This window comes from Dipodomys merriami, unplaced genomic scaffold (genome assembly GCF_024711535.1).
Source record: "Dipodomys merriami isolate MVZ:Mamm:240054 unplaced genomic scaffold, mDipMer1.0.p SCAF_13, whole genome shotgun sequence".
Classification (NCBI taxonomy): Eukaryota; Metazoa; Chordata; class Mammalia; order Rodentia; family Heteromyidae; genus Dipodomys; species Dipodomys merriami.
In genome coordinates this window covers 16,013,084-16,030,428 of record NW_027202604.1, presented here as the reverse complement: position 1 = coordinate 16,030,428, position 17,345 = coordinate 16,013,084, and the positions used below count along the sequence as shown (strand labels likewise).

The window sequence follows — 17,345 nt, the reverse complement described above, 5'->3', positions numbered from 1 at the left end:
GCCCTGAGTTCAAGCCCCAGGATTGGCACCAAACAAAAACCCCAAAAAACAAAAAAAACCATCTTTAATCTCTCAAAAATACCCCAAATATCTTGTCCCCAATGCATGATAATTCTCTAATTCATATCAGTTTTCCTGTATTTAGGCAAAAAATCATAATAAATATTGCAAACTGGCCCAGAAAATAACACATCTAAAATCACATATTTCAGATGAGCTATTAGAAAACATTCCATTTCTATCTGATAGTACATACTCGCATACAAATATATTCATATTAACTCTGTCAGAATAGAATTATTTTCTATCCTAACACATTTTTGAGGTAAATAAGCTGTGGCTTATTTTGGTGCCTGGATCAGCCATGTGACTTTTGTTAATCTATTCTCCTTTTACCTTTTTCTCTCTCATCCTGTCTCCTTTTCTTTTACTTCCCTTAGGTTAGAAAGCGGAGTGGCCAAAATCTTTTAGCAATGAAAGAGGTGAATTTGCATAACCCAGCATTTGGAAAGGATAAAAAAGATCGAGACAGCAGTGTAAAGAATATTGTTTCTGAATTAACAATAATTAAAGAGCAGGTAAATGTTTTTTTCTTGTTTCTAAAGATGGTTTCCTTAAGTGAATGCCATTGAAATAGAGTTTGTTACTATTTTTCTCCATGCTGCTTAGGAACTAATGGAATGTGCAGGAATGAGCATAGGGAAGTCATATTTTTACCAGTATTTTTCCTAAGGCTTGACACAGAGCCATAGAAATGCCTTCTCTGCAAACACATCTATTTCTTGCTCATTATATTATAGAGTGTTTGGTTACTTAGTGACATATATAAGAATATGACCAAGACTTTCCTGACTTTGGAAGTGGAACCAGTCTGCTAACATTCCTCAAATACAGCTTACAATGTGCATTTTCAAGATGGGTTATTATTTATTCACATGAGCAGAACATTATACTAATAGCTCAACTAGCTGTCATTACACAATTTTGTGTGGAAAAGTTGAATCGACATATCAGAGAGAAATAGGTTTCTTTTTGAGATCTAAAAGCACACTGTTTTCTGGTTTTCCAGAAACCATTAAAAGCACAGTTTTTGTAACTGCTATGGGTAATCCCCCCCCTTTGTTTTTGCTAGGAGTAGTGGGGTTTGAACTCACCTGGGTGCTGTCCCTTAGCTTTGTTTTGCTCAAAACTGGCACTCTACTACTTGAGCTTTAGCTCCACTGCTGACTTTTTGGCCATTAATTGGAGATGAGAATCTCATGAACTTTCCTTCCTGGACTTAGAACCATAATCTTCAAATCTCAGCTCCCTGAGTAGCTAAGATTGCAGACGTGAGCCACTAGAGCCCTGCTGATAGAGAGCAGTCTCCTGGAGAGCCACTGACCTTGCTGTTCATTCTCTGCCATCATATCCGCACAGTGTCTAGCCCAGACACTGTGTAAAAGAAATACCACAGGTGTGCGCTTTATTTGCCCAAACCCACTCTCCTGAACCATTTTATACATTAGAGTCAATTGCATCATTAATAGTTGATTTTGTAGGTGACTTTTATATACTCATAAATTAGATTTAACAAAGTTATTTCCTCAGAAGTAGGGAAATCTATCCAGAGTTTCTTCTAGCACAAAGCCCCGGTCTTTACTGGACCCAAATCTAGCCGTACCTTTGTACAGTGTGCTAGGTCCAGGGCCAGTTGGGTTGTTCTCTGTGCCCTATGATGGTTTCAGAGTCGATGGGCACTTGCTCGCCGACGAGGCTGCTGGTCTCTTGTAAGAAAAGCAGGTTCCAGCAGGGCCGTGTGGACTCCAGAATCCCTCAACATGGAGCTAGATTGTGAGAATGGATTTGTGGTGACTCAGAGGACGCAGAACACAGGGGCTTAAAGAAGAACCCGACAGGGCAGGGCCCTGCCTTCGTGTGATGATCTGAGAGCAGATGCTCTGTTTTCTCTCTGCTCCACATAGCCCTCTACGGACTGTGCTAGCTCCGGGGCCATCTTGGGTTGGACTGTGCATAGACACACGTGTTCATGGCCACGGAGGGAAAATTAGGGGGAACACTGCCCAGAGCTGAGGGTTCACACGTTTCCCTCACACTCAGCCTCCAGAGCCAAGGGACAGACTGAGAAGTGACTTTTGATCAGCAAGCCATGTCCACTGCCAAGAGAGCAGGCTTTTGGTGGACAATGAGCAGTTTCTCCCTCAAAAGAGCAGGAAGAAAACCCCAAATAATGGTCATTCTTCTGAAATCCGAGGCATTTCAACTTCAAGTTGCATTATAAAATAGCTAATCACAATACATTTTAGTAATTTTCATTTGTAGGAAAGACTCATCCATTCATATCTTTAAGGAAACAGTTGGGAGAAATTGCCAGGCACTTAAAAAAAATGGCAGGAAGACTTTATTTAGAGCTGTTGCAACAGGAGTTAGCATGTTGCAATAGACAGACTGAATGCAACTCCGAATTCCACAAGGACTGGGTGAGCAGCCGATATCCAGGGGCCCCGGTGAGAGGGCACGGGTGGATGGGGAATTGCCAAGAGCGGGGAAGGCCCTTGACTGGATAGGAAGAGGTAAACGGCGTAGCAGGGTCCTTGCTAAAACGCAAGCAAACCAAGCACAAGGCTGAGCCAGCACAAGGGAACGGGAGCCAGACTAAAGTTTGGCTGTAAGGAGGAGCATCTTGTCAACTAGTAGTTGCTCCTCAGAGGATTTCAGCTTCCTGCTCATCATCATGGAGAGCAAAGGAAGGCAGAAGTAGCGTGAGCAGACACAGACAGTATTTACAGGTAGTGAGGCAGTAGAAAGAGACAAAGAGCAGTAAAGCTATGTATTCAACATAGACAACTTCGTGTCGGTTTTGGCCTTTATGAAGTCTGTGTTGGGCAGAGTACTAAATAGAATCTTTGTTCTCCAGTTCTCTATGTTCATTCAGATAGGTGATACAACACAGTTTTAAATTTTGTTTTACAGTTTCAGGTTGAGACTTCCTAGACAAGTGCCTACCATCTGAGCTGTGCCCCCAGCCCTGGAATTCTTAGTTTTAAAAGTGTATAGAAATTCAAATGAATGCACTATAGAGACAGTTTTGATTTTGGTGCAATATAATGAATGTTATTTATTTCCTCATAGCTCTATCACCCCAATGTTGTTCGTTATTACAAGACATTCCTGGAAAGTAAGTATGAGTTTCAGTGGGATTTCTTTTATCTTTTTCTTTATACTTGTGCTAGTCCTGGGGCTTGAACTTAGATTGTACCTAGGGCCGAGTGCTGTCCCTGAGCTTTTTCAGCTTGACAATAGTGCTTTGCCTCTTGTGCTACAGCTCTGATTCTGGATTTTTGTTTTTTTTTGATAATTAATTGGAGATAAGAGTCCCATGGACTTTCCTTCCTAAGATGGCTTTGAACCACAATCCTCAGATATCAGCCTCCTGAGTAGCTAGAATTACAGCTGTGAGCCACCAGCACCTGGCTAATATTTCTACTTAAGGAAAAACTTCTTTGTTTCTTACATAGGTTTACATTAGAGTGTCACAAAATATACCCTCTAAGTTGTTTGCTTTAAATTTAATCAGTGGAGGAAAAGAAGGCATCACTTTCTTGGCCTGTGAGGCTCTGTTATGATCAATGACCTGAAGATGTTACACAATATGTAGATTTCCTTAGTGAAAGAGCTACTAAATAAAAATCACTTGTGCTACGTTTCCTATATACAAAAAGCACACATATTTAGATCAAGAGAAAAGGAAACTATGCTCAATGATTATGGTTTCTTTATGAAAAATTGTTAATACATTGTGGAATCAGATGATACTTCCAAACAAATTAGAGTGGACTCACCTTGATTTCTTTTGCATGAAGTTCAAGTACATGCCACCAGGTGGCGGTGGAGCCCCGGCTGATTATACAGGCAGATTCAGGTTCTTAAAAGTGCAAAAAAAACCTGAGTCAAAACCAAAACCAGGGGATATAAAGCAACGTTTAGTCACATAATTTGCACAAACAGAACTGTAGAAGGGAATAAGCCTGGGTAAAGTCTGATCTGCGACATGTATGGAACTTCAAAACATCTCCATTTAAAGACATACATGACGGTCATTGTTGGGGGTTCCTCATGTCAGAGCGATCCTTTAGAAACATTTTGTGTTTTGCATTTGGTGTGGTTTTGCCTTTTCCCTTCCACCCCATCCCTAGCTATTAGTTGTTAGTGTGCAAAGCATTGACCATACCGCACAACTTGTCTTACTATAAAAAACCAAAGAACATTTGTTTACAACCTGGAAGTCTCCAAAATCATCCGAGGTAATTTAAAATATGTAAAGTATGCTAGAAGAGAATCGGAATTTGTAATAGAGAGGAATATAAGGTAAGAAAATGACATCTAGAGTTATGCGTCAGCTTAGCATATAGATATGTTGCCAAGAATTATGAAAAATATAAAATGTCTATATATAGGAGAATAATCATTATATATTATAATATATAGATTGTGCAGTATCATGGCTACTAGCCTCTGTGCTTATGAAAAGCTGTTCAGTAGTGGATTCTGTCTTTTGTAAATATCATATGCCTATCTATTTTATGCACATCTAAATGTCACAAAACACCCCTACTGCAAACCACTGTTAATAATTTCATACTGCTTTTAGGAGAGGAAAAGAATTTTGGTTTATTTTTCTTGGCATCCATTGAAAAGAAACACAATCAGTTAACAAGAGTCCCCGAGTCCAAAAGGTAAAAACCAGGACAAACTCGGCTTTTCTTGAGGAACAAGGAATTTTCTCCCAGGGGTGGAATTTCCAACTGTGTCATTATAAGATTATAGCGTGATTCCAGAGTAAATTCCCATAAGGTCCTACTATAAAAATATAATTTAAGATGCAGTTTTCTGAATATCTGATTTAATCTGAGGGTACATTTTAGGCTGTCAAGAGGAAAGGTGGGACCAGCCACTGATGGCTCACGCCTGTAATCCTAGCTACTCAGGAGTCTGAGACCTGAGGATTGTGGTTCAAAGCCATCCCAGGCAGGCAAGTCCAGAGGACTGTTATCTCCAATTATCCAGCAAAAGCTGGAACTGGAGGTGTTGCTCAAGTGGAAAAATTCCAGCGTTGTGCAAAAAAAGCCAAACGAGAATGTGAGGCCCCAAGTTTGAGCCCCAGTACCAGGATGCTCGTGTGTGTGTGTGTGTGTGTGTGTGTGTGTGTGTGTGTGTGTGTGTGTGTGTGTGTGTGTGTTTACGAGCGCACACACACACACACAGATATGACAGCAGAAAGGTAGGTTTGCATGCTCTTCAATCCTTCAACTTGGGACATTTGCTTGTTCTCTTTGGTAACTTCCAGTCATTCCATTTTGTAGTGACATTTGCCAGAATAAACTTAAAAGCTTCCTATACTCAGGAGCAATTGTTTCTGGGCTCTGATTGTCCCAAGACCCCTGCACCCCGCTCCCACTTCTGGGTTGAGTGACCTCCAGGGTATCAAATTTCTAACTCTTCACTGTTGTTCTCTACAAACACATTGAGAACTCAGAGTAATTTATAAACTATCTTGATTCTATATTAAATGTATTTCTCTGACCTGTCTTGTGTGTTTTCCATAGATGACAGATTATATATAGTTATGGAGCTTATTGAAGGAGTCCCCCTGGGGGAGCATTTCAGTTCTTTGAAGGAGAAACAACACCATTTCACCGAAGAAAGGCTATGGAAAATATTTATACAGGTATGCTTTTGTCTCCATCCAGCTTTTCATAATCTAGTCAAGTTCTCAGCTGATCTCTTAAAGAGGTATGATGGTCACAATTGGTTACACATATATTAGAGGCAATAAACTTTGATTTTTCTTCTTCTTTCAAGCTGTGTTTAGCACTTCGGTATTTACACAAGGAGAAGAGGATTGTCCATAGAGATCTGACACCAAACAACATTATGTTGGGGGATAAGGACAAAGTAACCGTTAGTAAGTAGAGAAGTCATTTTTTTTTCTGTGCTGATATTGGGATTTGAACTCAGGGCCTCATGCTCTTGTTTACCTTTTTCACATAAGGCTGGTGCACTTTAAGCCCCTTCTCCAGTTCTGGCTTTTTACTGGTTAATTAAAGACAAGAGTCTCAAGTTGGTTTGCTCAGGGTGGCTTCAAACTGTGATCCTTAGATCTCAGCCTCCTGGGTAGCTGGGATTACAGATGTGAGCCACCAGTGCCCCTGGCTCTATGAATGTTTTTATGTGGAAACTTAAAGGATATTTTCTTTATCCACTGCCTTGACTAGGTCTTTTCCTCTAAGGCATTTGTATGACCTAAGTGTGATACCTTCATTTTAAAATAAGTATAAAATGGTTTTATGAGTAGGAAGGTAATTCACTGAGATTTTTTATATCATTCTTTAAAAAAAAACTTTGGATATGGTAGTGCTGAATAGTTTTCAGTATCTAGCACTATTGATAAAATGTGGTCATTTCAAAAGGGATTATGGTTAAATTAAAAGCTTACAGCATGAAATAAGTGTGTAAAACTGAGAGTAAGTCCATAAAATTCCTATGTTTTGGGAGTCTGAAGTACAGCTGCAATTCTTCAAGCCCATAAACCAGGCCAGCTGAGGGGGTTGTAAAGTGTGCTACCACAAGGGGGCAGCACTATCATGTTTTTTTTTTCTTTTCCTGGACTTGAAGGTCTACTTCCTTCCAGAAAAGAAGCACCAGCCTTGTTTGAAATACATGGGACAAAGTTCATTGAAAAATGAGACCTGAAAAGAAAAAAAGAAAACTTGGGGAAACAAAATGTTTCTTTCCTTTCCCCTTTTCCTCAATGTAGGTGCATTAAATGTTGAGATTGACTTGCAATTATTTGTAATAAACATGCTGGCTGACGCTTCCTCCAGTTAGGAAGCATTTATATGTGTGATTTTACATGCTTATATGTGTTTACCTATTTATATGTGTGATTTTTCAAATGCTGTCTATTCCTAGTGTCTAAGTATGGCCAGACACCTGTTCAGGTCTCACTTCTGCACTTACGTGCAGACTTCCTACAAGGGAGGAGACCCGGACTCTGTCACAGAGTCCTCGCCCACCCATGCCACGGCCACGTGACATCCACACGGTGTCTCGACCCTACAAAATGGCCAGAAGGAACTGAGTGAAATGAACTCTCCCTCAAGCCCACCGATTCATATTTCTTGGCCTTTCCAGTATCCACATTCAAATGTAAAACTTTCCTCTTTCCTTGCCTTTTCTGATACCAAACAAAAGAGATAGAAAAGAAGACACAAATGGCAGTAAATTATAAATGATGGTTTTGGACGTGGGCTTGTGTGTATGATTCATGAGGTCAGTGTGTGTGTGTGTGTGTGTGTGTGTGTGTGTGTGTGTGTGTGTGTGTGTGTGTTGATTCTGGGGCTTAAATTCAGAGCCTGAGTACTATGCCTGAGCTTTTGTGCTCAAGGCTAGTGCTCTATCACTTGAGTCACAGCTTCACTTTGACCTTGTTGGTGGTTAATTGGAGATAAGAGTGAATCATGATCCTCAGATCTCAGCCTCTGGAGTAGCTAGAATTGCAGGCGTAGCGAGGATCGCTGGAGCCTGGCTCATATGTGTGTTGATCTGTGCGGTGATACCTGACTGTGCTGCAGTAGTAATGCTAAGGACACGGTTCATTTGATGTAGCTTTTCTCAAAGGCCTGAGGGATCATTGCAGAGCCCAAGAATTCTGACAGATGTCCTAGAAAGTGGTGGTGTTTGTGTTCCCCAGACATGGAATGATCCAGAAGCCAGAAAGTGTTCACTTTTTCTACCCCAAAGCTCCCCGCCAGTTAAGTGAGGAAATACCCACTTAATAACCTGAGAGCAGCCTCGGGTTAGGGTTGTGTCTGCACTGGGTTTGGAGGCTGCAGAATAGGGAAAGCGGCATAGCTCTGGAAGGGCTTCCTGTTGCTCCAGACCCCTTTGCCTGTTTCGGGAAATTCCATAACAGACTCAGTAAGCTGCCATTTGTGAAATTACAAACAATATGATCACCAAAAATAACCCACCCAAAAATCACTTGACTTCACCTGTGGGAAGGTCTGGAAGGAAGTCAAGGGTGGAGATGAGAAATGTGAGCAATCCTCCAGGAGGAAGCCTTGATGGCACGGAGCTGTATTGGGAGAAGTCTGAGCATTTTTCTTGGAGTCCTGTGGAGATGATGTTTCTGATGATCCTGTTGCCATGGATACCCAGAATGGAGCCAGTGGGGAAACAGCAAAGCTGCAGAAGGAGCTGGTGTGGCAGGGTGCCGCTCCTCCTCTGGCCTGCTCTGCAGTATTGTCATCACCTGACATTAGAGGGATTTTTGACTGCTGGCTCCTCGAAGTTGTCAAAAGTGTTCCCTGTTTGCATTTGAGCTCTGCTTTGGAGGAAAGGAGCACCGCTTCTCACTGGAGCTGTGGAGTGTTTATTATGGGATAGAAGTGTGTCCGTCCACTATGTCGCCCCGTACCTTGCAGATACTGACACAGTTGAGTGAGGTCAGACAGCTTGTTTGGAGTGGGGATTTTAAGTTGGGCAAGTCAGAGATGAGCCGTGTGAACATGGTGGCAGGGTTTTGCGTGGTCTGGCAATACCACCTGTTCCCTACACTCTGCAATACTGTCCTCCTCTCATTTCTTCAATGGATCGTGTTCATTTGACCACAGGGCTTTTGCATATACAGGTTTATTTTCCTGGAGGTCTTTTCTTATCCTAGCTATTTTTTTTTTTTTTTTTTTTTTGTCGGTCGTGGGGCTTGAACTCTGGGCCTGGGCTCTGTCCCTGAGCTCTTCAGCTTAAGGCGCGAGCTCCACCACTTGAGCTACAGCACCACTTCTGGTTTTCTGGTGGTTAATTGGAGATAAGAGGCTCACGGACTTTCTTGTCCAGGCTGGCTTTGAACTGTGATCCTCAGATCTCCACCTCCTGAGTAGCTAGGATTACAGGCGTGAGCCACCAGCACCCAACTTGTCCCTTAGTTTTTTATGCTCAATGCTGACACTCTACCATTTGAATGACAGTTCCATTTCTGGCTTTTTGGTGGTTAATTAGAGATAAGAATCTCACACTTTCCTGCCCAGTCTGATGTCAAACCGCCACCCTCAAATCTTAGCCACTTAAGTAGCTTGGACTACAGGCATGAGCCATGGGCTCCTGGCTACCTAGATAATTTTTCTCATCCTGAAATGATTAACTCAGTTACTATTTATCAATCTTTTATTCATCAGTGTCCCCCCCACCCCCCGTGTAACTCATATGTCTGCCTGTCCCTTAGAGAGGTTATCAAGCTGTATATATATTTTTTTACCATGATTATGTATAATTTTTTATAATTACATAAATTTTCACTTAATATTTCTTTGTGCCACTACTTCCTAAGGTGTGTGTCAATACAGTTGGCTTCTAACCTGGTTATTGTCTTAGCTTTCCTGCCTAGAACCTAAATCTTTGGTGTTAGACAACTGAATGTATTAATGGCAATCTTAAAGGGAGATGAGGCACCTGGAAAATCTATTTACCGAAAGAAAAAAGCCATCAGGAGACCTTGTTATGCTTCTTTGGGGATCTGCTGTAATGAAGGCAGGGTGGGGGGGGTGTCCACTGCAGAGTGCCCAGTGGAATGGACTAGAAGGAAAAGCCTTTTAGGAGCAGGGGAGCCTGGGCTTCCAGAACACTGAGACTGCAGTTGTAGAGATCAGAAGGGAGATTTGAGCACAAGAGCTGGACAGGGACTGGAAATTGCTTAAAGAGAAAAGGCAGCAACTTCAGGCCCAGAAAACACAGAAGATGGCCGGCACCTGCCTTGACAGGCTAGCTCGGAGGACCGAACAGCGAGTGGACTCCTTTCGCTTCATTTTTTCAGTCAGATTTATTCTTATTCTTTTTAATTGGCATATATGAATTGTCCAACAAGGTTTCAATGGGGCACTTGCGTACATTCCTATAATGTACTTCGGTTGGATTCCACCTCCTCCATCGACTTTCCTTGTGTCCTTTTCCACTTCTAAACTAATTTTTAATGAATTAAGTTACCATCATCATCATCATCATCATTATTATTACTTCAAAGGACAGAAGGCCCAAATCCCAGACCAAGGCTGGGACCTTATGTCTGGCTGTGAATTTGAGAGTTCCTGGCCTATGGGTGATGACAGATGCTTAGGACGAGCTGAGTTCTTTCTGTAGGTCCAGAATCCCTCACCTCTGTTCAGCAGTTGAAGTACTTTTCCTCTGTTGTCATGTTGGAGTAGCCCCTTTGCAACACCTTGTGTCAAGTACATTTTGGAAAAGGCCAGAGCAGCTGAGTGATATCCAGAGACAATAAATGACAGAGTAAGAACACAGGGTCCCAGCCAGCCATGGAGGGCTTATCTTAATTTGCTTGTTTGGGCATTATCCCAGAGCTTTAGTGCTCAAGGCTAGTGCTTTACCCCTTTAAGCCACAGGACCATTTCTGGGTTTTGGGTAGTTAATTAGAGATAAGAGTCTCATGGACTTTCCTACCTGGGCTGGCTTTGAACCATAATCCTTAGATCTCAGTCCAGCTTGAACTTTTTCCATAGTTAGATTCTGAACTCACTTGAGACCAGTTCTTTTTTTTTTAATTTTTATTTATTGTTATTTTTTTTTTTTGGGTCCGGTCGTGGACCTGAACTCTGGGCCTGGGTGCTGTCCCCCAGCTCTTCAGCTCAAGGCTAGCACTCTACCACTTGAGCCACAGCGCCACTTCCGGCTTTTTTCTTTTTGCTTATGTGGTGCTGAGGAATCGAACCCAGGGTCTTGAGCATGCAAGGCAAGCGCTCTACCACTGAGCCACCTTCCCAGCCCCAGAGAGACTAGTTCTTTTTGTTGCTTGTTTCTCACCTTTAGAATGGCAATGCCAAGTCAGAGATGTGGCTCACATGCTAGAGGTCCTGCCTAGCCACACAAAGGCCCTGAGTTCAAATGGGGGTGGGGGGGAGGGATAGGAGAGAGAGAGTGGGAGAGGGAGAGGGAGGAGAGCTATGCTGCCAAGTGTAATAGCTGTACTGTGGAGTGTCAAACTTGAGAGAACAATGTGAATTCTGGAGAATAACCATCACACATTGCTTTGTTTTGTGAATTGTAGCTGACTTTGGCCTGGCAAAGCAGAAACAAGAAAACAGTAAACTCACATCTGTGGTTGGGACCATCTTGTATTCCTGGTAAGGATAATTCTTTGATGACTGTCAGAGATCATATTTTTACTATGTTTAGCTTTCCTTTCTGTTCTTGGCTTTCAAGGAAAAAGAGGCTTCATTTGGTAAGTTTCCCTCAATAGTCTAAGTAATATATTCCTTCCCCTCCCCCAAAGAATTATGCAGCATCATGTGTGTTTCAAATGGCAGCTGCAGAAATCTTTCTTCTGAGGTAGCTTAAACCCTTTTCAGGACTAGGTTTACAATATCTAAATTGGAATAATCCCTGGCACCTGGCAGTTGTGTGATAGTTGTTGGATAAACCTGGAATAGACCAGGGCAATTTCCCAACATGGCATTGTGAACATTTTAATACCCTGACTTGTGTGCATCTACTTTTTATATTTCCTGTAGACATTCAAGGGAAAGAAAAGGTCTTACTCACTAACCTGGTACCTGGTTAAAATACTATGTATTGAATAAATTTATTCCATGAATGAGATGATGATGATGATTGACATATATGACATATATAAATATATATGCCTACCACTTATTAATCTTTTATTGTTAAATAGGCATACATAGTTATGCATGTATATATATATATATATATATATATATATATATGCTAATCGCACAATGACTGGTTGATTGGACTGGTGTGTCAAGAAGTAAAATATTGTCCTATAATCATAGGACGGGGGGTATTGTGATTTGCTCTTTGGAATGTATACACTCTACATAGACTTCATCCATACATTTACTACTTGCCAAATTTTATTGTTATTTAACTTCTTGTTTAAACAATTTTCTGGGGCCAGGTATAGTAGTGTAGGCCTGTAATCTAGCTATTCAGGCGGCAAAGATCAGGAGGACTGTGGTTCAAGGCTAAGTTAGTAAGATCACATATCAGCATACAAGCGGAATGTGGTAGTTACATATATAATCTCAGCTATGTGGGAGGCCTAGGTAGGAGGACTGGTGTCTGAGGCCAACCTGGACAAATCCATGAGATACTATCTAAAAGCAGCAGCAGCAACAACAACAACCTAAAGCAAAAAAGGGCTGAGGGCATGGTTCAAGTTACAGAGCCACTGCCTACAGAGCAGGTGGTGGCCCTGAGTTCAGACTCCGCACTGCTAAAAAATAAAAGCATAACGTATTCCTAACTGCTATGCTTCTCTCTCTCTTTTTTTGTCAGTTGTGGGTCTTGAACTCTGGGCCTGGGCGCTGTCCCTCAGGTCTTTAGCTCAAGGCAAGCGCTCTACCACGTGAGCCACAGCACAACTTCCGGTTTCCTGGTAGTTAATTGGAGATAAGAGGCTCATGGGCTTTCTTGCCCAGGGTTGGCTTTGAACCTTAATCCTCAGATCTCAGCCTCCTGAGTAGCTAGGATGACAGGCGTGAGCCAATGGTGCCCAGATGCTTTTCTCATCTTCTAACACTTAATACTGATAGCAGTTTTGATAATACTCAGAGATACATTTTAAATTATAAAGGAAACGTTCTGGGGTTAGGGGAGAAGAAAAAAAATCCACATTAAGAATATTTTGTGGCTTCTATACTTTCAGCATTAAGTGCCTTTGAATCTACTGGTACCCTAGGAAGTGTGTGATGGAATGAAAACCAGCTGACAGTGTAGAGTTCAGATGTACCCCATTTTCAGTGTGTGTTCCCCAGCAATGTTACACACTGGCTTACCCAAGATTAAAGCCTGATAATAGATATGTCATGTCACATGCATTAAAACATTGTTAGAGTCTGATTTGAGCTAAACTCCCCACAGCATGCGAAGCTCAAAAGGGAGCTCTCTGGTAATTGATTGTATCAGTCAGAGCCCTTGTCTTTTCCTTTTTCTTTTTTCCCTTCTTTTTTTTTTTTATCTCTCAAGACTAGGGCTCTACTACTTGAGCCACACCTCCACTTTTGGCTTTTTGATGTTACTTGGAGATTACAGTCTCATAGACTTTCCTGTGTGGGCTGGCTTTGGGCTGTAACCCTCAGATCTTAGCCCCCTGAAGCTAGGATTTCAGGCATGAGCCACTGCCACTCAGCCAATAAGTTTTAAATGTTAACTCAGCTTTATATTTCTGGCATAAACCCTATTTAATCATTTTGTATTATTCTTTTTTTTATATGCCACTAGATTTATCTACTTTTGTCTTTTCCTCAGTATTATATTGAGTTCAGGGAAAACATGGTTTTGAAGTTTGCTTATGCTGAAATATTTTTACCTGGCTTTGATATCAGAGGCATGGATACTTTATGAAACAAGTTAAGAAATGTTGCCACCTCTCCTGTTTTTCTGCTACAGTTTGTGCATAACTGGTATTTATTTCTGGCTTTTTTTGTGGTTAACTGTAGATAAAGGTCTCACAGACTTTCCTGCTTTGTCTGGCTTTGAACAGCAATAATTAAATCTTAGCCTCCTGAATAGCTAGGATTATAGGTATGCACTACTTGTACTCAGCCGATACTTCCTCCTCCTCCTCCTCCTCCTCCTCTTTCTCCTCCTTCTCTTCCTCCTTCTCTTCCTCCTCCTCTTCTTCCTCCTCTTCCTCCTTCTCTTCCTCCTCCTCTTCATTTGAGTCCTGGGCTTGAACTCAAGTTCTGTCCCTGAGCTTCTTTTGCTCAAGGCTAGCACTCTACCACTTTAAGCCACAGCCCCACATTTGGTTTTTGGTAGTTAAACGGGAGATAAAAGTCTCATGGACTTTCCTGCCTGGGCTGGCATCCAATGACAATCCTCAGATCTCAGCTTCCTGAGTAGCTAGGATTATAGGCATTTGCCACTGGCACCCAGCCTTCCTTGCCTTTCAATGGACTCTGTAAGTTGATTGGAGTCTGTTAACATTGGACTTGTTTCTTCATGCTTATTTTATGTCTTCAGTTTTCCATTTTAAATATGCTACTTAAGCCACTCTGTGCATATAGCCCCGTATTTCCTCCAGGAAGGAGCTATGAGACAAGCAATAAAGAAGCAGTTTCTCCTTTACCTTGTGCTTCTGTGATTGGAGGGAGTCTGTCAGAAGAAGTTGTTCTGAAGTATTTTCCTCAAATGAATTTATTGGGCAGTAAAGAAATTAGCAGAATTACTTGATCATGAGGAGGGGTCATTATCTGTTACATAATCATCCATCCCCAAAGATATTTGCTTAGAGCAGCAACAGTGAGTGGACTCATTCTGTAGTGGGCCCAACAGGTACATAAACGTACTCAATTTTGGACTCAGTTGGTAGGCCCCAGGTGGCTGACAGCTTGACGTACCTGGCAGCTGGTGGTGAGGTTTGACCGGGGGCCCCTCCATCTCCTCAAGTGGCGTCATTTGCAATGACAGTGTTGGAATAGAATTGCAATTGGGAAGAGTGAAAGCCATCACCACCTAAGGGCTATCTATGAATGTCACTTGCCTTCTCTCTTGCTATAGTCTATTGTCAAAAGCAAATTAAAGCCGACCTAAGTTCAAGGGATAGGAAAGTCCATTTGCCTCTAGGTAGAAGAAGGCACACAGAATTCATGGCCATATTTTAAAGAAAGTTCTGATGTAGTACTCTACTGCATTCAGAGAGAGACTGAATCCAGAGAGAGACTTCAGAATCCAAAACCTGTGGAGCAAGAATTAGCATATTTTAAACACGAATCCAAGGTGCATCAGCCCCAAATCTTCTCAGAATAATGCATGGCATCACAGTCTAATCAGGAGAGAGGAATAACACTGTGTGAGAAGTACAAGTTTAACATAATAAATGATTAGGAGACATAAGAAGATTAGGGACCAAAATAGAGACACCCAACACTTTTCTGCCTTTCTGCAAATCTGAACACAAACCTCAGTTATGTGGCTCTAGAGAGAGGTTGGTGACGTGGAAAGGCCAAGGATGGTAGCAGTAAACAACAGACAGGGAACAGAAAAATGGCCTTAGCACAGAATGCTAAGCAAAATTGTAGGGAAGAGGGACAGTCCCTACAATGGACCTTTAGGCAAAAGGGAATAGGTAAGCCTCCTTGAGAGAGCCCATAACACAAAGCTGAGTACAAGCAGCTGTCACTCTACAAATGAATAAAATGTAAGTCAGGTGATTGGTGTGTTCCAGCAAGCAGATGCTGGAGAAGGGACCCCCAGCATTCCTCAGCTTGGTTGACATCATCTCAGGAGAGATCTTAAAGATTTACCCCTCAGCTGGGGAGAGCCGAGGATTATTCAGTTTTATATCTTTTAACAGCCCAAACCTTCCCTCCATCATTGGCCAAGCAAACAACCATCCCAAGAATGTGTGTGGATGTGGGGACCTGAGCTGGATCTGGGACTCAAATGTATAGACAGAAATCTACTTGGGTGGAGAGTGCCAATCACAAGCCAGAGCAGAAAAGCTGGAAATGAAAAGCTCAATAAATCAAACAAAAACACAGCAGAAAGCATCACCAGGACTCAGAGACATCAGAAATTGAAGATTGAGGAAATGTTATACACAGAAAGCAATAAGGAATAAAACAAGCATGGCCACAATCTTTGAAGAACCCTAGAAGACAGACAAAATCTGATACAAACTACAGGCATAAAACAATCTATTGGATAGAATTATAGAACATTTTCCAAATTTTGGGGAAAATATGGCATTTGCAACCACAAATACACACCAGAAACGAACCTCTTTAGGACACATTTTAGTTGATTGTCTAGCCCAGAAAACTTAAATAAGACTTGAAAGACTTGAAAGATTAAGAGAAAAATGCTGACATACATACAAAGACAAGCACATTGGAATCACCTCAGATGGCTCAGCTGAAACCCTAAAATCCAAGAAAGTACAGAACAATACATTTCAAATGCTGAGAGTAAATAACTGCCGATCAAGATGACTATATTCAGTAAAGTTATCCTTCAAAGTTGATGGATAAATGAAGAGCTTCATGACTGCTAAGAGGTTCATGACTGCTAAGCCAGCATTGCAGAAGATACTCAAAGAAATGAAGTCACAAACAGAAGAGCTCAGGAAAGAATAAATGTCATGAGAGGAATCGATGTGCACATGAGACTTAAGAAAGAATCAGTTTATACTCTGCAATCCAGCAAACCCCTGGAACAAATGAGGGGAGTGATAAGTAATACTCGAATCAAACCCCAAAAGACCCAGCAAAATCACAGGAATTAGCAAATACCTCTCAATAATACTTCCAAATGCAAACGGTCTTTTTCTCTCTAATCAAAACATGTAGATTTTCTATTTTAATACAACCATTTACATCTGACCAACCAAAATAGAATTAAGAGGATATAAAAAACTTGAGAGGTCTATAATAACCCTTGAGATTGAAGCAATAATAAACTGTCTCCCAACAAATAAAAGCTCAGGACCAAACACAGTCATGGTTGAATTGACAGGACCTTTTAAGAACTATTTCTGAACTGGAAGGACAGTACCAAACTCATTTTGTGAATTCAGTACTATCCTGATGCCAAAATCAGATAGGACATAACAACAACAAAAAGCTATAGAGCAATTTCTGTGACAAACTTAGACACAAAAATTCTTAGTAAAAATGTTGGCAAACTAATTTCAGCACACACTGAAAACATTTCATATGCCACAATCAAGTTGGTGTCATTACAGAAATACAAGACTGGCTGAAGATGCACAAATCAATAAATGTAATACAGCACATAAACAGTTATATAATCATCTCATCTCCATAGATGCAGAAAAACCTTTGGAAAAACTCAACATCCCTTCATAATAAGAGGAAAAGAAGGAACACATCTCAACATAAAATTGCTATTAATTTCTAATTACATAGCCAGCATCATATTAAATGACAAAAACTGAAACCATCCTCTGTGAATTCATAAATGAGACAAGGTTTCTGTTTTCTCCACTCTGTTTCAATAGAGTGCTTGAATGTTTTCCAGAGTAATACAGCAAAAAAAAAAAAACCCTAAACAAACAAAAAAGCAACAAAAAAGAAAAAAAGAAACGAGGTAGAAATAGAAAAAGAAAAAAGTCAAATTATCTATATTTGCAGACCTGAACTTAAAAGATCCTAAAAGACTACACCAGAATACTTTGAGCTGCAATAAATATTTTGCAGTAGGGAATAAAATCAACATATAAAACCCAGTATCTTTTCTATATACCAAGAACAAACATGCTGAGAATGGAATCAGGGAACTAATCCATT

The 17,345-nt window shown here is 41.1% G+C and overlaps 1 protein-coding gene across 5 annotated transcripts in view; it reads left to right on the top strand.

The window, feature by feature from the left end:
- The window catches only part of Nek10 (NIMA related kinase 10), a 162,929-nt gene that overhangs the window by 47,711 nt on the left and 97,873 nt on the right, over positions 1-17,345 (top strand). For all 5 annotated transcript variants that reach the window (XM_070018725.1, XM_070018722.1, XM_070018723.1 and 2 more), the window contains exons 19-23: positions 441-578; positions 3,133-3,178; positions 5,607-5,728; positions 5,863-5,965; positions 11,117-11,192. In XM_070018725.1, coding sequence (XP_069874826.1) covers positions 441-578; positions 3,133-3,178; positions 5,607-5,728; positions 5,863-5,965; positions 11,117-11,192 — 485 coding nt within the window. The remainder of the gene's footprint in view (positions 1-440; positions 579-3,132; positions 3,179-5,606; positions 5,729-5,862; positions 5,966-11,116; positions 11,193-17,345) is intronic.